Genomic DNA, 10,471 nt, shown 5'->3' with positions numbered 1-10,471 from the left:
CGCATATATGTCTCGCTTTTTACTACAGGGATATCATCTAATTTAAATTCAAGGTCTCGCCAACTGTTTACAGCTATTTTATTGCTAAGGGACTGGAAACACAAGTCATGAGCAGGGCACAATTTGATTTCGTCACAGAAAAACCAACACTCAGTCTGCTCCAAGATGAGATTGATTTGAAATGGAGGATCGATTTGATTCATGCAATTAAAAAACGTGATGTTGTGGAGGTTGCCCTTTTGGTGAACAATTCACCAAATGACATTGTTTTACTACTGAATAACTATGAACAATTGGAAGTAGCAGGAAAGGCAGCACATGATAAGAGTTTAAAATGCAATGAAAGGTTCAGACTTCCTCTGCTTCTTGCTGCCATTTTTGGCCAGATGGACATCGTCGATCTTCTGTATCAGAAAGGAGCAGATATTTATAAGAAGGACGCAAAAGGAGACAATGTTATCCATGCTCTTTCCAAGGTTGCTGGTTTTAAACCATCTCGTGAGCAAAACCTCTGCAGAGTGTACGGCAAACTAATGGAAATAGTCGGATCCGATGAGGGAAAAAAAAGACTTCTGCATGCCGAAGACTCAATGGGGCTCCGCCCACTCGAGGTAGCGGCAAAATATGGTTGTTTTCTACTTCTGAACACAATAATAGAGACTGAGGGTGTTTACAAGTCTGTCGTGACCGAGACCACCACCGGAACGATTGTACGATATGATGTCTCCGAGTATGACTGTTTCGGTGAAGAAAATAGGCGCCATCTCAGCCCACTTCAATTCCTCCGCAACGCTAGGGTATCGGATCTCGAGAAAGACGGTATCAGAGAAACACTTAGGCATCCTCTGTTCAAGAAATGGATGAAGTCCAAGTTGAGTGAGATCCGTTTTGCAATTATAATACCACTCATTATGTCTTTGACTTTGGTGATATCCTTCATGATAATGGACGAATATGGCCAAAGCGACTCGTGCCCTGCAAACGTTACTATGGCTGTAATCAGTATCGACAGTGGGGTCAAAATTGCTATACTTTACTGGTCGATTCTGTTGGATGCGTTAATAAAGTTCATCGGTTTAGGAACGTCAATTAGGGGTATGAGAAAGGCACACGGAACCTATGGGAGGAAGAGGATGACAAGACCCATGATTGACATAAGCGCTCGTCTGGTATCAAATACACACTTTGGCGCTTTCTACATTTCCAATGCGTTTGTAATGGTAGCCTACATGATTGTGACATTGACAGTGCCAGACTGGCAGTACGGAACCACGGGAAAGTTTATGTTGCTTGTTCGTGTCATGATTGAGATATCATTATGGTGGATGCTACTGTTCTACATTCAGATTCTGCCAGGGATAGGACACCTTGTTATTGGTGCATTCAGATGTTTCGGGGTCTTTACATATTTCATCTTCATCTTTTTGCTTTTCTTTGCTGCATCATCAGAAGGAATGCGGTCAGTTTCTCGGTACTATTGCTTAAACGACATCGGTTACTCATTTGACAGTATTTACTCAACCTTCCTGGTTATGATGAACATGATCAGCACAAGAGACTTGGATAATCAAACAGTGACTCCATTTGCCGTTATTTTGATGCATGTTCAAGTCGTATTCACTCTTGTAATTCTATTGATAAATTTTTTGATTGCTCTTCTCTCAGAAGAGATAGCAAATATTGAGCGTCACAAATTGATCATTCAGGCCTTGACAAGATTGAATGTTTCACTTGATGTTTCGTCGATGTACGATGGTTTGTCTGACTTGCTGCCACGGCGTTTGCAATCGAAGCGTCATCACTTTTATATTGAAAATGAAGAATACAACATATAACCAATCACCAGGTTACAATAATAATCTGTACATAATAAAACAATTCAGAGTAACATTCGCCGCGATAAGCCTACCAATAATTCAAAATATGAGACAGTGTGGCACATCAGGCATTTCCTACCTTGTTCGAGTGATTTCCTTCAATAGTACGAAAATTATAATACTGTTCACCTAGATATTGTTTTTGCGAAATAAAATATATGTCGACGAAATTCATAATGCAATGGGATACATGAGGTTTGTCATTCTTGTATTTCCGTTGTGTCTTCTCCTGCACATATTTTCTCGGGCAGGGTCGGCACTACAGCCCGCTATGAAATACATTTTGCAGACACTCTCAACCCCTGATCATCACTTGCTCGAGCCTCTTTTCATATAAAATCCAGTTGGTATCCGTCGGCACACTTCTCTTCGCGATTATACTTTGAGCAACATAGGAATCATCGCCGTAAATCGTCAAGGGAGCGGTCGAAAATGAGCGTCAGGCCAACAACTGACCCGTCAATGTTGGTCATTGTCAACAGGGCATACCTTTCCATGACAGACCCTTCATTGGGCAAACTCTTCTGGATTATCGTCGATTTATACCTCAACTTTCCAGTATTATTCACTTCATATGTATAATTTTGTCAATAATATCACGGACTGGGTTGTATCAGATATGCGGTGTTTTAATCACGCCGTTAATCGTTATCTGTACTACTAACTAATTGTGGCTTGGGAAAACAATTTAGAGACAACACAATGATCGTATACGCAAATTTATTAACTGCTAAAATAGACTGGGTTCAGTGATGACTTTTCACAGTGACATTCATGTATCACGAGTTCATCAGTTGCGTCGGGTGCCTCAGTCATAATGGTAACAGTGGTAACAGTATATACAAAAAACACATCGAAACAGCGGAAGCGCCAAGAATCAAAAGTTGACATCATCTTTGTATTGACAAGTTTCAGTATCATGCGAACTGGGATGGGTGGCTGCATAATAATACGTAAAATTACTGCAGCTGCAGGGTTAACGAAGAGCCGATAAAAAGTTATATACTGGTATATTAGCGATAGGATTCTTACATTTCAAGTGTTATAAATTACATTATAATTGCAGAGATGAAATAGTACATGTACCTCATTATACAATCCTGAACTATTACATGTATATCAATACAACATATTTTATACAACAAGCGAATGTAAATATGTAATATGCAAATGAGCGAAGGATCAAACTGAGATTTCACGGATGTATCGGCCTGTGTTAGTGCGATACATTCGTGGTGTAATGTAATGTGGTTCTGATAAAGAGCACACGGTCAAAATATGGACTACTTTTGAACAAGTTTAAGTTGATCTGACCCGTGGCAGTGCATCGATACTATACTCTTCGTGCTCAATATAGAAAGTTTTGCGCTTTAGTTGCAAACACCGAGGTAACAGATCATAGGCGCCGTTGTACATTGCCATCAAATTATGAGAAACATTCAGTCTTGTCAGAGCCTGGATGATTGATTTGTGACGTTCAATCTTTCCAACCTCCTCTGAGAGGAGAGCAATCAGAAAATTTATCAACAGAATAACAAGAATGAACACCACGTGGACGTGCATCAAAATGACGGCAACTGGCGTCCCTGTTTGACTGTTACTCAAGTTTTGTGTGTTTATCATGTTCAACATAATCAGAAGGGTTGAATACATGCTATCAAATGAGTAACCAATTTTTTCCAAACAATAGTACCGTGCGGCTGACCGCATTCCTTCTGTTGATGCAGCGAAGAACAACAAAAAGATGAAAATAAAATACATGAACACGTCAATACATCTGAATGCACCGATGACAAGATGTCCTATCCCTGGCAGAATCTGAATATAGTACAGCAACAACCACCACACCGACACCTCAGCTAAGATACGAACGTGTAACATAAACTCTCCCGTTGCCCCGTACTCCCAGTCTTGCACTGTCAATGTCACAATCGTGTAGACGATCATTGAAACTGAATTGAATATATAGATTGTCGTAAAAGTTGCGTTTGATACTAAGTAAGCGCGTTTTTCAGAGTTAGTTGTTGGTCTTATAAACCTGTTCTTTATATTTTTACCTTGCGCCTTTCTTAGTGCCCGGAATCCTAAAGTAGGAGCAAGGAACTTTAAGAAAGTATCCAGGAGTACGGACAAATAAAATATACCGTATTTGATCCTCACATCGAGATTGAATACGGATATAGTTGTGTTCGCTGGGCACGAATCGCTTTGACCATATTCATCCATTGTGATGAAGGAGATCACCAGCATCAAAGACAAAATAAATGGAACAATGATGACATAGTGGATCTCAGTTAACTTCGATTTTATCCACTTCCTGAAGAGTGGATGCTGAAATGTATCCTTAATGCCATCTTTCTGAAGATCTGTTACCTCAGCGTGGCGTAGGAAATCAAGTGGTGAAAGGTGACGCCGATTCGCTTTCCCGAAACACTCGTACTCTGAAACATCGTACCTGACTAGCGCACCAATGGTGGTCTCCTTCACGACGAACTTGTACACGCCTTCTGTCTCTATTATCGTATTCAGAAACATAAAGCAACCGAGTTTAGCCGCTAACTCGATTGGGCGCAGTCCCATCTCGTCCTCGGCATAAAGAAGCTTCTTTTCTCCTTCAACTGTTCCTGCAAGTTCCATCATTTTGCCGTACACCTGGCAAAGTCTTGGTTCAAGTGATGGCTTGTATGCCGCAACTATAGATATTGCATGTATAACATTGTCTCCCTTTGCGTCCTTTTTGTAGATATCCGCTCCTTTTTGGTAGAGAAGATCAATGATATCAAGGTCACCAAATATGGCAGCGAGGACGATCGGAAGTGTAAACCTGCCATCAGACTTTAGACTGGCATTAATCTCTTCGCATTTCTCCCCTTCATTATCCAAAGGGGACCAATTCAACATTTCCACAATGTCACTCGGAGGGCTGTTTACCGACAGAGCAACCTCAACAACATCACGTTTTTTAATTGCTCGAATGAGACTGATCCTCCATGTCAAAATATCAACAATTTTGGTCAGTTTTGGCTCATCGTCAGTGACGAAATTAACAGGAGTGACTCTCATGGCGCAGGTTCATGTCCGCACCAGGCTGTATCAGAGACCAAGTGCCAGCAATCAACATCAACAAATGTAGTGATTTTACTGATGGGGATTATCGACCCTGACCAATGTTGTGGTAATATAAATACAAAGATTCCAGTGTTAACAAGAGATGGTGTGCGAGGCAGACGTCAAATTGGTTGGTATTCCTGCTGCAAATGGGTAGGCGTGTTGACTTGATTTAATCATCAGTAATGGTTGCATCTCATTTCGGTTTGTAAAGGCTCTGCTTTGCAATCGATGAGAATTGTAAACATGTATTATATCCGATTTTATGTCCGAGCCAACAGATATCCGTCCGGATGGAACTGTTAAGGGTATCCATTCAATTACGATGTTGCTGGTCCGCCCTAGGTCTGCGATGTCATGTCACATGGATTAGATAGCACAATTCGGACCAGGTGGAACATGCTTGACTGGCAATCAAATAGTGCCTAAATGTAGCTGTACCCTGGTTACACCCTTATCAATGCCGAACTATGTATACAGAACCGACCAATCGATCATTTAAAGCCTTCACATGAGCTGATCAAGTCATCAATTGCGTATTCCTCATGCTCAATAACGAACTGTTGGCGCCTAGATTGCATGCATCTTGGTAATAGATCATAGACACCATCGTACACGGCTACTGAGTCTAGAGAAACATTCAGACTTGTCAAAGCCCGGATGATTGATTTGTGTCTCTCAATCTGCCCAACCTCCTCTGAGAGGAGAGCGATAAGAAAATTGACCAGTAGAATAGCAAGAATGAACACCACGTGGGCATGCATCAAAATGATGGCGAATGGCGTCCCTGTTCGACTGTTGCTCATATCTTTTGTGTTTATCATGTTCAACATTATCAAAAAGGTTGAGTAGCTGCTATCAAAGGAATATCCGATTTTGTTCAGGCAATAGTACCGCGCGACTGACCGCATACCTTCTGTCGATGCAACAAAGAATAGTAAAAAGATTATAAGGAAATAGGTAAAGACGCTGAAACATCTGAATGCACCAATAACAAGATGTCCTATCCCTGGCAGAATCTGAATGTAGTAAAGTAACAACCACCACAACGATATTTCGATGAAGAGACGAACCAGCAACATGACCTCTCCCGTTGATCCGTACTGCCAGTCTGGCACTGTCAATGTCACAAGCATGTAGGAAAACATTTCACATGTATTGAAAATGTAGAATATCGTAAAGGTTTTATTTGATACCAAGTAAACTTGTTTTTCTGGATAAAGCATTGGTCTGATCAACCTCTTCTTACCATATCTCCCGTGTGATTTTCTGAACCGCCTGCATTCTGATAAGACCGTAATTATCTTAAGCAAAGTATCCAACAGAATCGACCAGTAAAGTATAGCTTGTTTGACCCCAATGTCGACATTGATTACAGGAACAGTTACATTTGCAGGGCACGAGTCGCTTTGGCCATATTCGTCCATTGTTATGAATGATATCACCAAAATCAAAGAAAGTATGAGAGGTATTAGAATTGCAAAACGGATCTCACTGAACTTGGATTTTATCCATTTCTTGAACAGAGGATGCTGAAATGTCTCATTAAATCCGTCTTTCTGGAGATCTGAGACCATGGTACGGCGTAGGAATTCAAGCGGGGTAAGATGGCGCCTACTGACTGGCCCGAAGCATTCATACTCAGACACATCGTATTGTACCATCGCACCAATGGTGGTCTCCATTACGACAGACTTATAAACACCCTCGGTCTCTATTATCGAATTCAGAAACATAAAGCAACCAAGTTTTGCCGCTAGCTCGAGTGGCCGGAGTCCCATCTCGTCCTCTGCATGAAGGAGTCTCATTTTTCCTTCATCCGAACCGACCATTTCCATTATTTTGCTGAACACTTGGCAACGACTTCTTTCAAGTGACGGTTTGAAAGCCACAACCAATATAAGCTTATGAATAATATTTTCTCCGTTAACCTCCATTCTGTAGACATCTGCTCCTTTGCGATAGAGAAGATCAATGATGTCAATGTCACCAAATACGGCGGCAAGGATGATTGGAAGTGTTACTTTTTCATCGCCTGTTAGTTCTTCTTCATTTCTCTCTGCGTTCTTCGCCCTTTCCTTTTCCAACGGTACACAATTCAGAAGATCAGCGATGTCATATGGGGGATTGTTTACCAATAAGGCGGCAACATCAACACAATCACGTTTTTTAATTGCTCGAAAAAGACCTCTTCTCCATTTCAGAACATTTTCGTCTTGCAAAAGCTTCGGTTTTTTGTCAGTGACGGAGTCAAGCGATGCGACACTCATGCTTCGATCTCCGATTAACACCACCATTTCAATCCCTACTGAAGACGAGTAGGTGACCAACAGCACTATTTGACCACAACTAGTGTCACATGCAAGCATTTATATTACGTTGTTGACTTAACAGATGGGAACTTGCCGATCCCTTATGTTAGGATACACTGATACAGTGTTTGGTAAAGTGTACATACAGTGTCAACGGAAATTGTGTGCTTGTTCAGATCGAAGTGGTCTCGGCTGAAACTAGGCGTGCACATGTCACTGCTAATGGGTTCTCTGGTAATTTGTCACGATTTGGATCTCTATGATGTTATGAAATGGTGTTGATCGTAAACAGTTGACTCAGTTATCATTCCACCTGAATAAAAATGTCATCGGATGTGATACGACCTGGGTCATCAGAGGGTTGTCATAGCCAATGTCCGTTAGACAAACTAATGCGGCTGGTCCCAGGATACATGACAGCCGGGCTGGTTCTACTAGTCTGTTGAATAGCATTAGAATTATCGATGGATACACATACCATTCAGAAGTTCTAGAACAACCAAATCATGTCAATGCATTCCACTGTCGAGGGTCTCGCACTGATTGAATTTGTACATTTGTTGTGTGTGATAAGGAATTGCTTGCTGTAGCCTTTGACTCAATATGTTGGGGTTTTAAGTGATTGTTTACAATGCCGAAATGGTCCAGTCCTTGCTCAAAGGATCACATATCCTCCCGTCTTCTCCACTTGTTTGTTTTTGAAAACAAATCTTCGCGCTGACGCATTGACTAAACAACCTGATCAGAGAGTGCTCCTGTCACGATAAAGATTCAGAACCACGACAACAGCATGATTAGACACTTCTATAACGGGATTGTTTAAAAATCTGATAACTCGGCGATTTATGTGCTCTGTGGCCTGTTAGTTGCCTGGGCGACTGGCACTTATTTCGCACTTCGGAGGCAAAGAATATTGCACACATAATCTACAAGTTGTAATTCTAGCATTAAGATGTTTTCCTACATATAGACGTATTGTTGAGTAAAGTTGGAATTGTGAATTGGTTGAGGAGGCAATATCCTGAGTGCGGAAGTATAAGCCAACAAGGAAAAGTGCAAAGCTTTGTCAGAATATCACTATCGAGAGTATTCTTTATTCCTTTGCATTCGTTGCCAAAGAAATTTAAGAGACGTTGTAATGTTCATGTACATGTACATAAAGCTGTAATGTACCAATAAATAAATTTTAGCGCATTTCCATACATTACCCATTTATCTGTAATTTGGCGACATTCGTTGCTAACAGCAGTACAACTCCATTTGGGTTCTTAATGATAGGTTAATTATCTGGAATTCAAAAGGATTGATTGATTCCTTACTCCTTTCATGCACATGTGCTATAAATCTACAGGTAAAATATCAAGAATGTCAGTTGGTTTGGTCATTGGAGCTTGGAGTACTGGGGCGGCCGATTACGGACTTCACTCTGATTGCAGAATTCAATCTTCAGGGCGTTTCATTCTCCAATCATATTCTTAAATAATGGCTAACAAATCTGTTCTTGTTTTATCTTTCGTGTTTCATGCGTTTTCCATGTCGTTAGCAATGAATTGGATGCTCTCACGACCACAACAGTGCCCGGGCAAGGTACCAAGATCACAGGCACTGATTTGGACCTCCGAGGCAATATCTACAGTGGAATGTGTGAAGAAGTGCGAAGAGAACCACCTGTGTTTGGCGGTGTACTACAATGGTGAATGTCGGATGTATTCTAGTGTGGCTGATAAAGAATGCACTGGATTTGTGGTGGAGACAGACTCAGTGAATTCCAAATATTTTGAAATCCAACAGGTAGGTTGATATAGTGTACAGTTAACAATTTGATGAAATATAAATGCACTGCGGGCATTGACGGCATACCAAACCTTTGGTGAAAAACGCTGAAACGGTCCAATCAAACTTATTAAGGGAAACAATAATGTGAGCACCAGGATGGGAAACCAGTGCCGGACTGGCTTGCTCAAGGTAGAAAAACTCTGGTTTACAACGGAAAGGGATGCCCCACAAGGAACCGATTAATTACCGCCCATAGCATGCCTTACACATACTACAAAACAATGTTAGTGGTAATTTCTATCAAGTTAAATGAAGGTTGACTTTCTTTCAGAAATGCAAAGGATCGAAATGCAGCTGCACAAAAACCTACCGAGGAAGATCTTGCAACATCAATATCATTGCCATTGGTAAGTGCATGATGGTCCTTCAAACATATGCCCTAGCATATTATATGGGAGCCTCATCTTCTCTTGCTGTCATGATTGTGGAATGAACAATAGCTTTATTTGTTATGGTATTCGAATGATTTAGGATATGAAAATGGCATTGTCGTGAATCATTGCGATCAGGCAGCGGAAGCACTATTCGTAGGGAATAACTCAGAGCGAATCGAAAGATGTCAGTTTGTTTCCAAATATAAAGAGTAGCTTGGAGTAAATTCCGATCCTTGGTTTCTTCACAGGTGCCGTATCTTACCTGCCCATGGACGAAATAAAGGATGACAAGCTGGTTGGTTATGGACTTATACCAACCTTTGGTGTCAAACCGGCTTTCGAACCCGGAAAAGACGGCAACGCAATCCGAATGCAATATCCAACTTATCTGGATTATGGGGACCAACGTCACAGATGTCTGGGGAACTTTGATAAATGCAGCAGCGGTTGGACGGCTGCTATGTGGTTGTATAATTTTGATGGTAATCGTCACGGGGGATACTTTCTCTCTACTGGTGGTCAGACTGCAAGCATAGGGATGGCTCTGGTGTATTACAACGACGCGAACGGAGACTACATCAAATGTTTATTGAAAACATCGAGAATGAAGTGGTCAAAGAGCGTTAAAATGTCAGTTCAAATCTGGTACCACATTGCAATCACCTGGAGCACCGATAATGGTCTTGCAATTTATCTCAATGGTCATCTTGTAATCGAGCAAAAGACAGGAAAAGATGAGACAACCACTGTTGACATCTCTAGGAACTTCACCATCGGGGTACCAAACAATATTCTTAGTTTAAGCGACTTCAGTCAGGCTAATTATTACCCTAATGGGTATATTGATGACTTGATGGTTTGGGAAAAGAGCTTATCTGCAGAACTCATTGCAGACTTGTATAATACTCCAAACTATAAGCATGACTGATAGTAGGCTATATCATCCATGAGAAATACAACAAAA

The 10,471-nt window shown here is 41.1% G+C and overlaps 1 protein-coding gene across 1 annotated transcript; it reads left to right on the top strand.

The window, feature by feature from the left end:
• Window positions 1-8,694: 8,694 nt before the first annotated feature.
• Window positions 8,695-10,435, top strand: LOC135484853 (uncharacterized). The gene is made up of 3 exons (XM_064766546.1): window positions 8,695-9,088; window positions 9,405-9,480; window positions 9,756-10,435. The coding sequence occupies exons 1-3, from the start codon at window positions 8,780-8,782 to the stop codon at window positions 10,433-10,435; spliced, it is 1,065 nt and encodes a 354-aa protein (XP_064622616.1). The 5' UTR covers window positions 8,695-8,779.
• The last annotated feature ends 36 nt before the right edge of the window (window positions 10,436-10,471 follow it).

The sequence above is a fragment of the Lineus longissimus genome, chromosome 3, assembly GCF_910592395.1.
Source record: "Lineus longissimus chromosome 3, tnLinLong1.2, whole genome shotgun sequence".
In the NCBI taxonomy this organism is placed as follows: Eukaryota; Metazoa; Nemertea; class Pilidiophora; order Heteronemertea; family Lineidae; genus Lineus; species Lineus longissimus.
Note: the sequence above shows the minus strand (reverse complement) of the source record. Positions and strands in the feature narration are given on the sequence as shown.

Excerpts from the sequence above, each read along its gene's own strand:
- LOC135484853 (XM_064766546.1), top strand. The coding sequence starts at position 8,780 with ATGGCTAACAAATCTGTTCTTGTTTTATCTTTCGTGTTTCATGCGTTT. Across the intron at positions 9,089-9,404 it reads AATATTTTGAAATCCAACAG|AAATGCAAAGGATCGAAATG; the intron begins GTAGGTTGATAT and ends ACTTTCTTTCAG. Across the intron at positions 9,481-9,755 it reads CATCAATATCATTGCCATTG|GTGCCGTATCTTACCTGCCC; the intron begins GTAAGTGCATGA and ends GTTTCTTCACAG.